The 19,997-nt window shown below is 41.5% G+C and overlaps 1 protein-coding gene across 1 annotated transcript; it reads right to left on the minus strand.

Moving 5' to 3' along the window:
* Positions 1–755: 755 nt before the first annotated feature.
* On the minus strand, positions 756–18,309 carry itih5 (inter-alpha-trypsin inhibitor heavy chain family member 5). The gene is made up of 14 exons (XM_023952359.1): positions 18,008–18,309; positions 17,897–17,941; positions 17,437–17,600; positions 16,869–16,970; positions 16,302–16,576; positions 16,013–16,182; positions 15,825–15,941; positions 11,516–11,687; positions 11,083–11,392; positions 7,611–8,293; positions 6,977–7,030; positions 5,080–5,196; positions 1,762–2,139; positions 756–1,159 (listed from the first exon to the last, which is right to left on the minus strand). The coding sequence occupies exons 1-14, from the start codon at positions 18,125–18,127 to the stop codon at positions 900–902; spliced, it is 2,967 nt and encodes a 988-aa protein (XP_023808127.1). The 5' UTR covers positions 18,128–18,309; the 3' UTR covers positions 756–899.
* Between the last annotated feature and the right edge of the window lie 1,688 nt (positions 18,310–19,997).

Below are 19,997 nucleotides of genomic sequence, written 5' to 3' on the forward strand. Positions count from 1 at the left end.
TATATATATATATATATATATATATATATATATATATATATATATATATATATATACATATATATATATATATATATATATATATATATATATATATATATATATATATATATATATATACATATATATGTTAGCATCATTTTTTTCTTTCTATGTTATAAAAAAGATTTTAATGTCTGTAAACTTTTTCAAATGTTTAAAAATGAACGCAAATGTAAAAGTCCTGAATTGAGCCAAATGTTAAGGCTGCTAAACCTTTAGTATTTAAAACTGCAACTGTTATTTATATTGTTAATATTTTATATTTGGAACCGTTTGTGGAAAATGATCTTTTTTTTGGGTAAAAGAGGTGATTTTGAGGCGTTTTGTTGCACATACAACCACTTACATGTTCTGTATGTTTTTGGATGAACCACATGGTGGCCGTGTGTGTGAGGAGTGGCGTTGCCCGGCAGTGAGCTGGTGCGTGTTGCAGAACCGCTCTGTACTTGAATAAAGATGATTGACACGTGATGAACCTGCGTTTGCTGCTGAATTCCTGCGGCGAGGCAGCCAGATGACAGACGACCTGGACAGAACACACCTGTGGGGGGCGTGGCCCGGAGCCCTGTGACCTCCACCTGATGACAGGGAAGAAGAAGAAGTTGTGTGTTTCACAGCGTGTTAGGTGTGTGTCAAGTCTCCATGGTAACCAGGTGGGATCCACACTCTGACATGTTAAGCTGCATGGGAAAACACGTCCTAGACATCAAATATAGGGTTAAAGGTTTTATTTACAGTCACAAATGTAACAAAATAATAAAAACATAAACTTTCGATAAAAAATACAATAAAGATAAAGTCAAAATTGACCTTTAAAAAATAAAAAACTTGTTGGTTTACAGATTTTCTGAACCGGCTCACATCCGGTTTGTCCCCTGTGGCCAGTCTCCCGTGTCAAACATGTGCGACATCAGATAGTCCTCATACTGTCCGTCTATCAGCTTGGCTGCGTTGTTGCGGGCGAACCAGCAGTCGACGCTCTGCGTGCCGCTGTAAATCTTCCTGCTTTTGTGAACCACCGGCACCGAACGATCTTTCACCTTCAGGACTGTGTCGGGTTCAGCCCCCACCTGCACAGGAAGTTCCGCCAGACCCACTTCCTGGTGGAGAAACTGACCTGGAAGTGGGATAAGTTCAAGCTCAGCTAATGTCCAAAGGCTTCATTAACATTTATTCTTAATGAATAAATGTAGATATTTTTTCATGTCATTTCTTAATGAATAATAAATGTTTTCATACTTTTAATAATTAATTAATAAAATATGTATTTATAAATATTGATTTAAATACATGTCAATAAATGTTAATAAAGATTTTACCAATATGGATTTATTTATTCATTAAACAAAAAGGTAACAAAACTGTTAATTAGGGCTTTATTAACATGTATTCTGACTATTTCTATTGTATTCATTATTAAATATTCAGTGAGAGAACTTGTTAAACATGTTAATGAATGTTTATTAACCTTTAGCCTTGATGAATAAAATATCATTTATTTGCTAAGAATAAATATTAACATAACCTTTATTAACATTTATACATCATAATAACTGGTAGTAACACCTTTCTAACCGTTATTTATTAAGAACTGATCAACATTTATTCCTAATAAGTAAATGTTAATATTAAAAAAAGGAAATATTTCCTAAATTACAACTAAAAGTAACTTAATAATTATTCAGTTGTTAAAAGTACAACTACTGCTTCCACACCTACCCAGCAGACCGTGACAGTTGTCCGACAGCCCCTTACTGTTGCCGATGTAGAAGCCTAGGTGGTCTCTTTGGTAAGGCGCCGGGTTCTTGTACTGATGCAACAAGATGACAAAGCTGATGTTTCCTCCTATGGTCACAGTCACATTGGCCTTCCCCACCACAGCCACAGACAGCACGCCGCTGTCCACCGCAGCGGTGGAGTGGCAGGGCAGGACGATGCGGTCCTGTCCATCCAGGATGACCTTCCTGGGCGTCACCTCGATGTAGGCCCGTTTGGGTCGATCCGCCACGATGGTGATGGTGCTGAAGTAGGTGCGCTGCTGCTTGTGGCTGCCTGGAGGCGCTGGGGCACCAATGAGCTTGCCATTGGCTGTAACGCCTGTGGGACCATAGAGGTGTGGTTAATACAAACTCATTTTATTACCCTGTAAATGTTGGTGTCTAAATCTAAAGTGAATGGTGCAATTCCCAATCCCCAACAGCTTCAGTTTAAAATTTCAGTTTAAAAGATATTTTTCTGTCCAACAAACCATAAAATGGACTTAAACAGAGTTTACGCTGTTGCTAGGAAGAACTATGAGCCTGGTGTCTAACCAGGGCTGCTTTACAATATTGTGACACCAAAAATAACACAAAGTCTGGAAACTGCCACAACACTGCTGTGTCAGTCCACTACAAAACCCCTTTTTATGCAGCATTGATAGAATAGAATAGAGTACAAAAGAGTAGAATAGAATAAAATAGACGTCATCAAATAATAAGCAGGACAAAATTAAAGGCACCTATTGTGTTAAGGTGCATCTGGAGTTATAGGAATAAAGGACAATAGGTAATAAAAGCAAAGCTTCACACAGAGTGAATCAATTGGTAACAAATGAAACCTGTTCTATGCAATTTTATTCCATGGTGTTAAACTGATGCACCAACCAAAGTTTACATTTCTATCCATTAACCTGACCAATGGTTGACTAAAACAGGCAACTACTGCAAACATGTTGGCTAAAGCACAAACTGACAAGGCTGCACGATGGTCTAAAGCAGGGATGTCAAACTAATTTTCACCGAGGGCCACATCTGCATGGTGGTTGTTCTCAAAGGGGCGCATGTAAATTATACATGTAACTAAATGTAATGAAAAATAAATGGAACTACTTATTCATATTGAATAACTCATTATTTATTTATTATAACTCTTTAAAGTGACAATTACAGTTGCATAGGAAATATATGTTTGTTTGTTACTCTAGCATAAATCCTTTTCCATAAATCCATAAATTTGATTATATAGCCTAACCTATATTGACAGTGTTAAAGTCCTATTGTATAGTTGCCCAATCCAATAGTTAATGTTCAGTTCCCCCTAGATATGAATAAATATAAACCAATTTTTATTTTGAAAAAATTAAAAACTTTTATGCTCTCGGGGCCACATGAAATGACATGGAGGGCCACATTTGGCCCCCGGGCCTTGAGTTTGACACATGTGGTCTAAAGGTTAGCCCTCTTGCCCCACAGAGAGAAGGTCCTGGTTGGAATCCCGGGCTTGGACCTTTCTGTGTGCATATTCTCCCTGTGCATGCGTGGGTTTTGTCCGGGCACTCTGGTTTTCTCTCACCCTCCAAAAACATTCATCATAGGTTATCTGGTTATTATAAACTGTCCCTAGGTGTGAGTGTGAGTAGCTGTGTGTGTGGTTGTGTGGCCCCACAACCAACCGTTGATCTGTCTAGCCCTTGTGCTATCTTTGATGACCCCACCCTTATTTTGGCGTGTTATTCCAACCATGACAAAGGTGGATAAATGTGGAAAGATTTCATGTAATCCATGGACACTAGTGAAGATCACAAATCATTGAAGAAAAAAGGTTCAGAGCACTGTCTAGTGGGTCTAGATGACCCAACTCCCAATGGGAAAGTGCCTAGGATAACACAAGGGCTAGAGAAGGGGTCTGCAACCTGGGGCTCTGGAGCTACATTTGGCTCTTTTACTTCTCCATTGTGGCTCTCTGGTTGAAGAATACTAAAATATCGTTCAATTTAAAACATTTTTCGGACTACATGCAAAAATAAGCCTAACCGTCAAATAAGTCAACATTTAATTAATGCTCCTGACTACGATAGCTGTGACGCTCCAGCAATCAATTTAGTGTAGCGAAGGTGAGTAAACACATCATGGTTTATTAGCTAATGTATGCCTGTCTATAAAGCAGAGTATAGTTATTCTTTTTTCTGCTGACATGACACTATGATAATCTCATGTGGCACAAGGTGTCTTTTATTTTGAAAGGAAGTCATGTTAACCTCTCTCAAAAATTATAAACTTATATTGATCATAATAGTAACCAAAACATAGATACGAATCAGCGTTTTATTTTTCTAAAGGGTGAAGTAAAACTTTGTGGCTCCTGGGGGGCTGTGGTTGGTTGCATGTTGAGTGTTGAAAGTTGCAGACGCCTGGTCTACTGTGAACCCCACCTTCACTTGAGCTCCAGCAACTCTATGACTCTAGAAGGGATGAGTGGATGGATGGATGGATGGATGGACAGACAGACATGAACCTTAAAACATTAAACTTTTCTCAACTGAGGTCAATTTTCAAAACAATAAACCTGCTAGAAGTTACCAATTCAATGGAAACAACAAAACCAAAGCTTACCTAAGCATCAATCTGTTTATTTTAAAATCTCTTGAAATAAAGATTGTTCTGAATTGGTTCTACCTCATGACATTTCCGTAACTTAAAGTTTGGTTTAAGACGGTTAAGTGCAATTTCCCCACCGATGGACTAATAAAGGACTTCTTATTCTCATTCTTTACCAGCTTTGTCAGCTAACGTACTAAGCAGCAGATTATGAGGACCTGTCACATAACTAAACTTCTATCCATTCGCCCATTTGCTATACCTGCTAATTACCATTTTGGGGTGACGTGGCCTACCCAGTTACAGTTGGGCAAAAGCAGGATACACCCTGGACAGTTTGCCACTCCATCACAGGGCCAGACAACCACACACACCCAAGGAACAATTTACAGTCACCAATTAACCCAAGAAGCTTGTTTTTGGAGTGTCTGAGGAAGATGGAGTACCTACTGGAACCCACACAAAGAACGGCGAGATGGGCCTTCTCGTTGTGGGGCGAGCGAGCTAACCATCACCCCACCATGCATCCTTTAAAGCTGTACAATCTTACGTCTCCAAAACAACAGTCAATGGAGTGAGGTTTTAGAGGCACAGAATCATTTTCTGTAGAATCCAAGCACAGTCGGTCAAAAGTCACGATGTTCGTTGTGGTGAAAAATCCATCAAACCTACAACTTACCTGAGTATTTGTGGTCAGAAACCAGGCTAAGGACGTGTCCAGGTTCACCGTTAATGTTAAAGCACACCGTTAGCTTACTGAGGGGAAACTCTACCACAAAGTGGGGGTCACCGTCCGCTAAAAGACATAGAGAAACGTGCTTTACAAAGAACTATTAGAAACTATCTGATAAATGTAGCAATAAAAACATGTTAGGGACAAAACACACAGTTCTAGAAGCCACAGTGCACCCTATCAGACAGTCTTTGGTCATAACGATTCATTTTAACACAGATTCAATTCACATCACACACCCTTTTCTCTTCTCTTTTCCGCCTGGTCCAACAAGAAATGTATACAAACACAATTGATATAAATAAAGTTTAGCCTCAAATACAAAAGAGGTTTATACAAATATACACCTTGTGTGTCTGAAGATTCATAACCCTCGATTGTAACAGTAAAATTTGTCCAACACAAGAGGCCTTCAGCTCTGATCTGTTTGCTGCTGGACAAAAAGGTAATTAAAAAAGAACGATTGATTCTTATAGATTCATATCTGATCAGATTCATAGTCAGTATTGGTTCATTTTAACATCAATCCAATTCATATCATAATATGTGGTTGACAATACGATTCATAGTCCATATTGTTTCATTTTGAAAGATCAGATTCTCTAACCTAAAATGGATCCAGATTATCTTTATCCAAAACTTCCACCAGTGAGCCTCAGAGAGCAATAGCTGCTACTGAACAGTGCAAGTGACGTTTTATAGATTTCGTATATTTCTTCAAGATAGCCAAGTGTAATAAATATGTGTACAAAAGAACAAGTAAACAAAACTGAATGTAAAATCCATTCACATGTTAGTTTCCTAAAGTTAAGCCCACTGTTGTTTTTCCACATCCAAAGAATCCAAACGGAATATTATTAAAACATTCTAGCACACTGTATGGTCACATGACTTTGGTAAATTCAAAGTCCTTTCACAGATTGGACTGGAATGATCAGTTTTTGCTGACATCGTGTCTGTGGACTTAGTCATTTTTACAGTACAGGAAAATAAACCTACCTTGCCTTAATATGAATGGTATTTTCCAGTATTTATATCACTGATTTGTTTCCTTTTGAACCGATTTTATAATGGTTATAGTGGATTTGATTATCAACTAGCCTCAGGCAGATCAATCTGGTTGGATCGTAGGAATAGAAATCAATTAAGTTTAGACATTGCACCTGGCGTCATAAACGTGCAGCCTTTAGTTTATAGTGACTTTCACATTTAAATCACCAAGGATGTTTAATTTCTGAATTATTCAGCTTGAGGTTTACAGTGTTACACAGAGGCCCATGTAGAGATGCTAGAACAGTAATTGTAGCTCAATTGGTCTATAAAGAATATAAAATAAGATATAAAATATTTATAAGTGAACAAATGCACATTAGTAGAAGTTTTCCAGACATTTGACGTTCATCTTTGTTTTAGGCTGCTAGACGCTTGAGAACCAAAACAAAGAGAGGCGCAGTGAGATTAAAGAGTGATGCTAATGACAGAGTCCGTGGCCCTCACTAAACTGCCTGTGATGGCTTCCCTCTCTTTACATTAGCACAAACTTCCACTGCTCTACTCCTTCAGGGTTCGTGCTCAAAAGCCCATTTTCCCATTCAAAGCTCTGCTGGGAGCCTGTGTTGGTGTTTCAAATAGACCTGGTTCAGAGGAATCCCACCGTCTGTGATCACTGAAGACTGCCTGACAAATGTCCAGATTACAGGACCCCCCACCCCCAGAGCACATATGTCTGTGTCTACAATACCCCCATCCCTTCAAATAGAACCATGGAAACCCCTCTACCATTTTCTCATAGGATATCAGAGGATACAGATTCACATCTGACAACCAGAGGATTTGGGGTCACCTGATGTTTTGGAGATGGTGATGGGTTTCTTGGCTGGTCTCCGGTTGTCTTTACCTGCAAGGAAGATAATACTTAACTCCAGCCTGAGGACAGGTGTCAACACTTTAATCTGAAGTCCTCCCTGTAAGGAACATCAGTCACCTGTGGCCGTGGTATTAGTGTAATACCAAGTGTCTGAACAGAGGAGATGGTACATATGGTAATTTAAGGGGGGACAACTGTTTAGGCTTTACAAAGGAGGACTTTGGTCAGTTTGGATTTAAAAAACGTCATTATAAAAATATTTGACTTCTAACCAAGAAGAGTCTTGGCAGACAAACTTTACAGTCATTTTACTTTTACCAGACCTCAGCATTGTTTACCCTTTTGGAAAACCTACATCGTAATAGATAGTAGAATGAATTCTGTGTACAAAACAAATTGATCTGTTTTTTTTGGTTTAATTAGAGGGCAAATATTGAAAATTTATGGAAATATTCTTTAAATTGAACACCACTGCCTCTTTTGATTCAAATTTATATCATCAAAAAGCCTGGAATAAGATTTACCAGATTTGATAATTGACACTATCCTCTGCAAACTGTACATACATGCGCTTGTATCTACAGTCGACAGTGGCCCTTTGAATCCTTACCTAATGTGTTCGTCAAAGGGGCAGTCTGGCTGCCCAGCCTCCTGATTGGCCTCTGTTCTGCTTCAGCATCTGCTTCACCTGGAAGGTCATTGGCAGCAGGGGGCATCTCATCTGCCTCAGGTGCTGCATTAGAGGCTGTTTCCATAGTCCCATCAGCCAGGACAACAGGTTTCTCCACCACCATGTTTGTTAGTGGGGTGAGGAAGTTGTAGGTCAAAGACAGGTTGGTGGCCCGTTGGATGTGATCTTCTCTCTCTTTGCTGGTTGTACTGCGTAGCCGTGCCCGTAGCCCTTCTTTGACGCTTAGGAAACCCCAGACACGTTCTGCAAAGTGTTCTGCAATGGAACCAAGAGGGAACCCCAGTCCTGACAATGATCCTGACGCTGGAGCTTTGGCTCCTGCCGCCATTGCAGCAGTGGCTTCCTTAACGCGCCTCTGAGTCTCCAGCTGTCGATGCTGCAAAGGCACGTCTGTCTCTAGAACAATGCTCTTGTCGTTGTTGCTGGCGGTGACCTGCACATGGAGGGACTCTGCACTGGTGTTCTTCAGCTTCCCAGCGATGACGATCTCAGAGCCGTTGAAGTAGTTGGTGAAAAGGTTCTGGGTGACGTATCCGACAGTGCTCTCTGTGTAGTTGATTCTTATGTCGGACAGCAGAGGAGTTCCTATTTCATCATAGAACCTGGACAGAAACACACCCGGAATTCCTCCATAAATAACTCTACCATCCAAATACAGGAATAGGGAACATGAAGAAGCAAAGCTAAAAGATCAAAGTCGTTAAACATTCCGTCTTTTACAGATAATCTTTGAACTTCCAGTAACCCAACGTTTAGCGTTAAACGCTTAGCTTTGGGATATTTTTGTACGTGTATTGCAATGTTGAGTATGAGTCCTGCCTTTTAAACATCATGGTATCGTCTTGCAATTTTATAGGTTGTTATCAATCAAAACATTGATGGAAGTTTTGGTCTAAATACCAGAAGGATGTATAGATGGGGATCAAGAATAGAAACATCAAAGGTATGGCTTAGTTCTCTTGGGGCTTGTCAGACACTTCAAGGGGTGTCTTGAAGATGGAATATACCATTGTCGTCCATGTAGTAAGTGTATCATGAAGTATGAGGTATGGGTGATGTTGTCGTACAGTGTCCCTACGCCACACTCCAGTTGGTGGTAAGGTCAGAGTACTGGCTCCTTATTGACTGAGCAAATGGGGGTGTGCATGTTTTGGACAAGTGCCCGTATCTATATAAGTGCCCTACACAAACGATAATCTGATTTCTAACAGTCAGCCTGCACGCACAGAGCACATATGCATCACTTGAACAGCACCAATGGGTCCCTTGCACAGTGTGCAGGCTTCAGGGGGGTTGAAAAATGACCCCCATTTGGCTACATAGTCAGGCAGTAGCAGGAACGACCCACCTAAGGACCCACACTGGATGAAGCCCCTCCCCCTGGGAATCGAACCCTTATTTCCTATATGCCAATCCTACAAGCAGCCAACCGATCCATCCAGTCACTCATGTTTGGCAATGTTTAGTTTGAATTGACATTTGACCCATCAAGGATTCCATTTGTCATTGTATAGGCTAATATCAATCGAGCCATTGCTGCAAGTTTAATCGAAAAATCCAGATGATGTCTAGATGTGGATCAGGAATAAAAACATCAAAGTTCACATTAGATGTCATCTTTTTCTTTTGCACCAAAGGCTACGACCCCCCAGGTATATGCACACACTCCTAAAAGTGTCACAGGGCAGTAAAGTTCCTCACCTGTGAACCGGAGTGTTTGTTTAAGTAGGACGGGACTTTTATCAAAGTCTATCTGTGAACTCAGACGCAGGTTTCACAACACAAACGCATTCCTGCGCGGCTGAACAAACACCTGATGTGTCCGAGAGTGGAAGAAAGGAAGGGAGGAGAGGGGTTTTGTAAAGAGGACAGAAAAAAAGGGTCTGGCAGAGAATGAGGGTGGCTACTCCTGTCTGCCTCATGTTTAAGTTAATTAAAGGTGTCTGTTTTCAGCACCGTCACATTTACCGCTTATGGTTCCCCTTTGATGAGAGATAGATGGTCTTGTTGAAGGGAGAGAAAGGAAGACGTAAGGGAAACGTATGGAAAAGAACACGACTGCCACCACGGCGTAAAAACATTGTATAAGGGTCAAACGTAAAAAAACTTTGGTTTTAAGCTTTACTAACAGATTGGGAGCCTTGGCCAAAAAAATGTTCAATGTTGTTAAATCAACATTTTATATACAACACTTGAAAGAATGAATTATTACCAACTCAAAAAGGGCAACAACTCAACATGCAGGATCAATTCAACACAGATGACTAATTTAAGGCTCTAGAACATTTTTAAAACCAAGTTTCACAATAAAGCTACAAAAACTGAATTTCTTTTTCTATCTTTCTTTTGTTTCTGCAGCGCAAAAAGACAAGTGTGAATCCAAACTTTTCTTTATTTGGATGCATTCATAATTCACATCAATGGAAGCTTATTAAACCTAGTTTTACACCAGCTCTCTATTCCACAAAGTTTAAATCATTTAACTAGGGGTGTCCAATGTGTGGACAGACATTGAATAAAGTCATGTGACCATCCAGTGTTCTAGAACCTTCTAAGAATGTTCCCTTTGGATTCTTTGGATGTGGAAAAACAACAGTGGGCTGAACTTTAGGAAACTAGCATGTGAATGTGTTTGACATTCATTCTAGTTTACTTGTTTGTTTGGACACAGATTTCATTTACACTTGAAGAAATCCAAGGAATCTGGAAAACGTCACTGTTCAGTAGCAGGAATTTCTGTCTGAGTCACACTGGTTGAAGTTTGGGATAAAGATGTTGTGGATCCATTTTAGGTCAGAGAATCAGATTGTTCAAAATGAACCAATATGGACTATGAATCGATTTAGCGACCACACATGTCAAATAGAATCGAATTTTCGTTCAATCTCGACACCCCCACATTTAACCCAATTTTTCTGTTTGGTCACAGCAAATATAAACCCCAAAGAATCTGAATCCTCGTTTCAAGAAAAATAATCATATCAAGAAAGTTTCTCATGAGCAAAATAATCTTTGTTTAAGAAAACACATCCTTTTCTTACAATAAGATATCTTGGTAAGACCATTTTTCTTAACCCATTTGCAAATTTGACTTCTTATTCAAAGAAAATTTGGCAAAGAGGCCCAGATTTTTTGCTTATTTTCCATTTATCACACTTTTTTTAAAAGGTTGGAGGGCCCATGAGTTCACGTAAAGCTTTCACTTCACAGCCAAATGCCCATTTTTTGGTATGCTGTGAGGCAGGCAGAGTAAACTCTAGTATCATTTTCAACAATCATAGTCTAAAGGATGATGTCAGAGACTATTCCTCCAACGCATTTGTGTTAATGGGCACAAACCGTGGGAAAAAAAACTAAAAATCATGGGTGATGAGCAGAAACACAACTGTACCCTTTCAGCATGGCGCTGGCATCCGCCTCCTCGGGGATCCGCCTCATCATCCCGCAGTTATCCAACGCCATCCGCTCCAGCAGCCGGTAATCCACGTCATTACCAATCCCGATGGTGAAGACGCAGAACTTCTCCTGCACGGCCGAGCGCGTGTTCCCCAGGATTGTAGCTGACTGGACCTCTCCGATGGTGGGCCGTCCATCCGTCAGAAAAATGATCAGGGAGACGCTGTTCTGACCGCTGTCTGATCCTGAGAGGTACTCACGAAGCACGGAGGAGCCCATCTGGATGGCGCCATCAATGTTGGTGCCTACAAAGAAGAAAGGGAACAACGACGAAGAAATTCTGTGACCCCAAGGACTCTTTGTTAGGCTTGTAAAAGTCTACAATACACTAAAATCCCTCAAGAGGAAGCCATTTTAACATCTCTCACCCCCTGTTGGCATCAGCAAGTAGATGAACTTCTTGGCATCTCTGATGTTCAGCGGCGTCACCGGCACCAGACGGTTCGGTTGCCAAACTTTGATCTTATTGGAAAAGCTGATGAAGTTAAAATGATCTCCAGGTCGCAGGTCCTTCAGGATGGTGAAAAGAGCATCTTTGGTCTGAGGGTCACAAAGAGAAACATTTATAGCAATGTGGAACTGCATGGGCCTTTTATTTTGAAAATAAACCCAAAGAAATGATTGCAACACACATGACACAGCTGTACCCCCTGAGCTGCACTCAGAAGTCCTTTAATCCGTAATTATGTTACAATGTTTATAGTGGAACAAAATGTCAACATATTTTTAGCGTGTTTAGATAAATGTCTAATAGATTTGCTTTAAATATCAAAATTCTTTTGTTCCATAACTGCCTCTCTTGAGCAACAGTCCTGGGGCCCACACAGGCTCCACATGCACCGTGAGGTTTAAATTAGTAGCCTACTCGATGAAATCAAACAGACTCCCAACGTCACCAGGAAAATGTCTGTTTACTGCTCACTTGGCTCCAAACAAACAGTGCAGGTCTGCCATTAGCCTTTAGCTTCAAGTCACCAGTCGCCCCATAGAACGTCCGCAAGAAACTTCAGGGTCACATTTTAGGATGGAACTGAGGCTGTGGTCAGATCCAAATCGGTTTTGTCTCTTGTAAATGAGCAGAAAGTGAATGAAGCTGTTGTGCTGTAGAGTTGGGAGATATATTCCACCAATACCAGATCAAAGGGTTAAAGATTTTAGCTTTTGATCCTTAAATTTGGTTGTTGATGGTACTCTTTAAGACCTTGGTCCAATCTTCCATGAAAAAACGTCTTAAATCTCCAGTTTGACTCAATTCCAAAGACTCTCAATGAGGTTAAAGAAGAAGATCCACCAATGCTGTAGATTTAGCCTCGTTCAGTGGTTTGGGACGTATTCCAGGTTATCATCTACCATCATGGAGCTGCATAAGAAGGAACATTTCTTTATTATTGTAATCTCAAACCAAATGGTCCCATAGCGTTATATTTCTACTACCATTTCCCAATGTAGAGGATATTTTAAAGCTCGAATTCATACTGTCTTCAGCATCTGCTCAAGCTTTTTCAAGGTCCTCTCAAAGTATTCCTGATTCTTTTTAAGTCATTGTAGTATTCACAACATTTTTCCAAAAATCTTTTCAGAAGGATCTCAAAGTTTTCTCAAAAAATTATTTTTTGAAGAAATTAAAAAAAAAATTTAAATATCACAAATTTTCCTAAAATGTTGTTAGTCTTATAAAAGTTTTCTCCTAATTTTCTCATAGTTTTGTTAGATCAGAGTTCAACAGTCTAACTCTGAGGTGTGAGGAGGATGTAAAAAAAACTTCTGTCTGCTTATTGTCCCATAATTTGCTACATAAAGGGAATCTGTGATGAAGATTTCCCTTGACATTTTAAAATACACAAGACACCATAGGACTGTCTGAACTTACAGTGAAGGGGGATCAGTTAACCCCTGCGCTATCCTATGGGGTCCAGATGACCCCACCCTTACATTGACGTGTTCTCCCTACCATGACAAAGGTGGATAAAGGTGGAAAGATTTCATGTAATCCATGAACACCAGTGAAGATCACAAATCATTGAAAAAAAAAGGTTCAGAGCACTGTCTAGTGGGTCTAGATGACCCACCTCCCAATGGTAAAATGCCTAGGATAGCACATGGGTTAATGGTTCTTTGGTGGTTTGGGACCGCCCAGCTGTTTCTCTGAGACATCAGAAATCCTCATTTATTCTTAAAAACTATAAAAATATCATTTTTAAATCTTAAAGGAAATTCTAAAAGGGCAGTATTTACATTTTTCTTTCTGAGTATTATTTAATTTAAATCTAGTGTTTTTTTTAGTAAAATTGAGTCTGATATAAATACATAAATATTTGATTAAATTCTAATTTTTGCACAACTTCAGACTTGAAATGTAAGATTTAGCCTATTTATGAATAGAAAAGTGATTTACATTTTTTATATAAATACAACATAATTATCTCTGAACAGCCAATTGGTGCAGTTGATGACTATTATTATTGTGTCATTCTACAGAAAACATCCCGTTAGCAGCAGATATTCAGAACACCACTTTTAGAAAAGAGACTGGAAACATTTCCTGATTCACGAAGATCTAATTTAACACGTTAAGGTCCAGATTATTAAAGACGAAACAAATCTTTTAAACTATTTTAATTTTAAACTAAAAACCTTTAAATCGACTAAAAGTCAGAAGATCAGAAATCAACAGAAAACTCAGCCGTTTTCCTTTTAAATTTAGTTTTCACTTTTCTTGAGGATATATGATTAAAAAAATCATATTCTCGTTAACAAAATTCTGCCTCTCGCCTCCATAAAAACAGATTTCTTTAGAAAACCTGTGTGATGGTCACAAAAAGAGACAAAACTTTATAGTTTGTCAGAAAACGTTTGATGTTTTCCTGTTTTTTTGCGTATCTGAACTTCTACTTTATGCACTTTTGCTTCCTTCTGGACAAATTTTAAACAGTTTTTATTTAGTTGTTTTAGTTCATTAAAGACCAAAAAAACTTTAAATAACATGAAGCTGCTCTTCAGATAATCTGCAGCCTGCCGTTTCTGATGTTTCTCTCTGCAGTTTGCTCAGTTTAAGGAAACGTTTTTCAGGTATTTCTAAGCCTAAAGTGAGTCTGAATGGAGTCATGATGGAGCTGAGACTCCACCCCCGTAACTCCGCCTTCCTAAGCGTCCTCATTTATGGCAAACAAGCAGCATCTTCAGCTCTGTGGGGGCTCCAAATGTCCGTCTGGTTTCTGTCTCTGGGGATCAGAACCACAAACTGACTGAATCCCTTCATTGTGGATCCACAGACTTGTTCTTCTCCGTCGGCTCTCTGAGGGCAGCCGATGGGCGGGTGGGGGTCCAGGTCAAAGGGTGGGGGCTCTGCGAAGTTCCATAACCACACAGGCAGTGACCTTCCTCCCGCACAGATCAGCCTGCATGTTTCTGCTCTGATGTCTTCTCCTGCAGCAGCTGCAGAGATCGGCCTTTGCCTGAGATGATCGCCTCCTCTTCAGACCACGGAAAAGCTCTGATATTGATATTTCAGCGTGGGAGGGAGGAAGGGGGCGGCGTCACATTTCCGAGAAACTCTCAAGAAACTTTCAAATGAAGGAAACGGGTCCAAATCCTCAAGATTTCCTCCAACTGTCCTGGGAAATCGTTCCTGTGAGCTGCTGCTAGAAGGTCAACCTTTGATCTGCTTCAGCGTGAAGACATCATCTGTTCTGCCCCACATCCTCGGCGCCTCCGCTCACGCTCTTCTGGATTTGGAGTTCGCTTCCAGGCTTCATACTTTGGCTCCCTCCTGTAAACAACTCTGTAACCATCACAGGGACTCAGGCACAGCAGACGTTCACGGGCGCCACAATCAGCAGCAAACATCCCGAAGGCACCAGGCAGGCCAGAGCAGGACAACTGAAGGTGGCGTCCACCAGGGCGGCGCCCCTGCAGTCATTCAGATACTAACAATCAAAATTAAAAAATAAATTCTTATCATGAGTTCCTAATCTGATGTACAGATCCATTTTAAATCATTTTGAATTTTTAATAAAGCGGAGGCATTTGAAGCAATTGAATCATTTGAATCATGTGAAGCATTTGAATCATTTGAACTGTTCAAAGCCTTTGAATCATTTGAAGCAGTTGAATCATTTGAACTGTTCAAAGCCTTTGAATCATTTGAAGAAGTTGAATCATTTGAAGCAATTTAATCATTTGAACTGTTCAAAGCATTTGAATCATTTGAAGCAGTTGAATAATTTGAACTGTTCAAATCATTTGTATCATGTGAAGCATTTGAATCATTTGAACTGTTCAAAGCCTTTGAATCATTTGAAGCATTTGAATCATTTGAAGCAGTTGAATAATTTGAAAACTTTGAAGCAGTTGAATCATTTGAAGCATTTCCATCCATAAAGCAGATGTTTTGCTGCGTCTGCATTCCAGCTTTTTTGCTCCAAACATCAATGTTCCAGATGTTCAGTGGTTGAAATGAAAGCAGCTTCCCACAAAACTACAGATTTCCACAGCGCACAAACAATCACAGAAGATTTTTTGCAGGGACACAACTCCTCTCTTCTTCTTTCCAAATCTGAGTTTTTATAATTTTTCCCCTTTAGAGTAGACTGACATTTTCATTATTTACCAGTTTAATACCTAACGCTTTATGCTCTGATTGTAAGCGATGAAGATTTTTACTGACTGTCTCACTACCTGTCTCATCTTCGCCCCCAGCATGGAGGCGCTGGTATCGATCACAAACACCACGTTCTTGGGGACGGCGGGGAGGTCTTTGGGGGCGAAGTAGTGCACGAAATGCCCGTTGAGAACCTGGGGGACACAGATGTTTGCAGGTTTGCAGCCACAGAAGAGCACGGCGAACAGGCGTCTGCGACACTCACCTGGATGTCTCCGATCCCCAGCTCTCTCTGCACGTCGTAGCGGACCACAAAGTCTCCCAGGATGCCGCTGGTGGAGATGCGGGCCTGCTGGACGATGTTTGGGCTGAAGGTGATCCTCCAGACGTTGTCCTGCTGTTTGATCTCGGTGGTGATGGGAAGCACAGGCTTCACTGCAGCACAAAGACAGGAAGCGTGTTTTTGTTTGGAGACGGCGTGACCTCGGAGCGGATTGAAGTCGGTGCCAGCCCGCTTTGTTTTCAGACTGTTTTGCTGCATGGACCCTCCAGACCTGCTGTCTTGGATCCGCTGGGCGAGTTGGAAGAACTGCTGCTGGTCCTGCTGCTTTGGAGCGGAAGCACCTCCAGGTCCGTGATGGGCGCGTGATCCGCGATGGTCACGTCCAGGCTGAGGCGGCTGACCAGCTGCAGGGGCCTCAGACTGGTGACGTGTCGGTAGCGCCCCAGCCGGCGCTGCAGCAGCTGCTCGTACGTCAGCAGGAAGACGGCCCGGTTCCGCCCGGGAATGTTCACCGCCGTCCTGAAGACCTCCACCTCCGGTTCTGGACTGGAGACGGTGGAAAAAAACGTCAACTGAAAGCCTCAAAACCCAGATGAGTGTTTTTCAGGTCACACCAAAGTCGTGTTTTCAGGTTTGTTCTGAACGAAAACTGAAATGTTACCAGAACTTCTACAGACCCACTCGGATAAAAATGGTCTCCTGGGTGTTTTGACATGTTCTTGTGGCCTTTTTATGACACATATATAAGTATATATATATATAAAATTGGATTTCTGAGTGTGGAGCTTTGATAAAAACAACAGGTGGCGTTTTCCTCGTCTCCATCAGCTTTCTGTACCTGTTCTCGCTGGAATCTTGGCTCTTGGCTTTGCTGTTCCCTTGTTTGACCCTCCTCTCCTTCGACGTGACCTCACCCTGGTAGACACGCCCCCCGACGATCCTGGTTCAGGGAGGTCAAAGGTCGAGCTTTAAGATATAGGCGTTTGCATTCAGAGCGCCCATTGTCGCCGTTCCGCCGGGTTGTCCTCACAACATTTGCGAGGAGCCGCTGTGCGCATCAGTGAACCCCTGAACTTTAACAGCGTTATAAAAACGCTGACATCTCCATGGCAACCGATCCACCACGATTCCAGATGCTGAGGTTTGTCAGTATCTTCTGAAAGCATAAATGGGTTCTAAAGGCATTTGAGACAAAGGTTTAGTTGTAGATCTGGTTCCTTCTGACGTCGTTATTGATGAGGATGAAAGTCGCCGTTTCTAAACAAAATTTGGTGATAAATCAACTTCAACACCTGTAGATGAAGAACGCTCTTCCTTTTATACATTAAAACTGCTCATTATCTTTACATTTTTAACCGAAAATACACTTTTTTTCTTTTCTGGAATAGATAGGAGGAACTCCTCACATGGTGAAGTTGGAGATGTAGGCATCAGCGGGGATCTGGAACTGGAAGACCCCCTCGGCGGCGGAAATGTGCCGGTTGACCATGGCGCAGTTCACCGCCGTGAAGGCGTAGCGGGAGATGATGGTGGTCTTGATGGAGAGCTCCTGGATGTGAGGTTTGGTCTCCTGCAGGAGAACCCAGGACACAGCAGAGCCTTTGGAGAAGTTCATAGTAGTTCTGGTTCTTAGTTTGGACCCAAAACGTTTGGCGCGTGGCGCACTTGGCGGGTCTCGTGCGCGTCACGCCCAAAAGAGCGCACGACGGGAGTGACTGAATGCACCTCCAGCTCTAAGTAGGTCACCCACTCTCTTCTAAAAAGTACAAATCTTTTTTCTACAACTGCAGAAAAACTTAAATGTGTTCAATTCTAGATCAATTTTTGTCTCGTGGCCAGAAGTTTGACATAAAAATTTTTTCCCACCTTTGCCAGGATGGTTTTCACCTGCCGCGGGACTCTGCGCAGCGCCTGCAGACACAAACAAGGTGAAACCCAAGTTCAGCAGGCGCGAGGCTCCATCTGCAAAAGCCTTACCAGATCCAGGTCCAGGTCCAGGTCCTCCAGAGACTCGGAGTCCGGCTCAGACTGGAGCTCGTCAGGGCGGCCGAGCGCGCTCAGGCTGAGCGGCAGCAGCAGAACCAGCAGCGGCAGCATCTTCCTCCGCGCACTCCCCAAATTCTTAATGGAGGCGCTCGTGCGCGGAGTCCGGATCAGACTGAGATAGACATGCCCCCCACCCCACCCGCGCGTGCGCCTCAGGAGGGAGGAGTGGTGACAAACCTCCCTGAAAATGTGAGGAAAATCAGAGCGACCCTCCTGCTCTGCGACACTTTACGCACAGAAACTGTGGAGCGCGCTCTCATGTTCGCGCCTGCGCACAGCGCTGCCGGACTCCAAAAGGACAAGATGCCTTTGAGGGTCATGAAAATGCTGGAATTCTTTTAGAGAGAAAACAACATTCAGGATCAGATAAAGCGACTATGCGCAGATTCAGTGGCGGTTCTAAACTAACTTACTCCCTGGGCGAGTAACCCCACCAGCCCCCCCCCGCCCGCCCGCCCGTTCCCGGACACACATACAAAATTTGACAACATCCTGTTGTGTTCCCTATCTTCTATTTAGCTATTTTACACAAAAAATGCATGAATTTTCTAGACTCGTATTACAGGGGGGTCAAACTCAGTCACACAGGGGCCTAAGTTAAAAACACGCTTAAGGTTTTGGGCCGAAGAAGATAAACAGTTACTGAACACACTAAAGGTAAACTTTTAAACCTTTAAAACTGAACTTTTTGAACATAAATATGAATAAATACAGGAAAATTAATCCAGGGTAACTCAAATTAAACCTTAAATAACTTATAATATTTTTCTCTCCATAAAAATCTATTCTGTCAAAATGATAAAAATATGAACATGCTGCAGAACAAAACAAACAAAGCCTGAAAATATTAATAATAAGAAATAACATATCAAATAATTCCGTTTTCTTTTCTCTTTTATCGTTTTTGAAGAGCTGGACTCCTGTATCATTTTTAGCAATAATTTCTTGGTGTGTGACATCCTGTGTGTCTATTTGTGAAACATATCAGAGGGATTGGATCTAAAAAGAAAAACGTATTGTGAATACTATTTTTAGGTCTTATAAAACATTAAAAACTAAAACATAGAATTCATTAGTGGGATTATTCCAAAAATATTTGGCGTTTCCCTATTTTTTTTGCTACACCAACAGCAGAAATCCTCCAAAAAACCTCAATCCATAAAAAATGGTCTGCGCCCACCACCCCCCCCCTTCCCTCTGACACACGCGGCTCCGTCTCTATGACGGGAGGCGCAGCTGCGGCCCAGAGTTGATCGTTAGAGTGAAAAAGACTCCCAATCACTTGTTAGTGTGATTCACCTAGCCACCGATGAGTTGCGCCCCCCAGTCGAATTTTCTGACTTATGTTCCAAAGACTACCACAAAGAGGAGTGGGCGCAAGTGTCTTGCAGCAGAGGGCGGTGGTCACGTGCACGTTGGGTCTACTGTGTCGGAGCAGGGAGTTGAGGGAAATAATCCCCATTGCCTGCTCAAAGTCTCCTCTTTGAGTTTGGCCTTTCACTGTGTGTAACTCTGTGGGCATGGAAAATGCCGCCCTCAGAGAAGTGCCGCCCTGGGCCAATGCCCACCTCGCCCATATCAAAACCGCCACTGCACAGATTAGCTCATAGATAATCCCAAACTAAACCATGTAGAAAATATTCAGTTTTTATAAATCCTACATTTCTGCCCATATTTTGATAAATAAAAGCATGAAATAAAAATAATTAAATTTTACTATTTAATTTCAGAAGAGACCGTGTTCCAAATGAAGAGTTTATTTGAATCGTGTATGTTTTCGAGTCACTGACCTAATTAAAACTCATTCGAGTCTTACCAAAGGAAAGTTAGACCCATCACAAACATCAAGCCACTAGAATAGTTAGCAAAAGTTGTAAAAAGTGATCGAAGTTTCGATCAAATGACTATTTTTAGGAATTTG

This window comes from Oryzias latipes, chromosome 23 (assembly GCF_002234675.1).
Source record: "Oryzias latipes chromosome 23, ASM223467v1".
NCBI lineage: Eukaryota > Metazoa > Chordata > Actinopteri > Beloniformes > Adrianichthyidae > Oryzias > Oryzias latipes.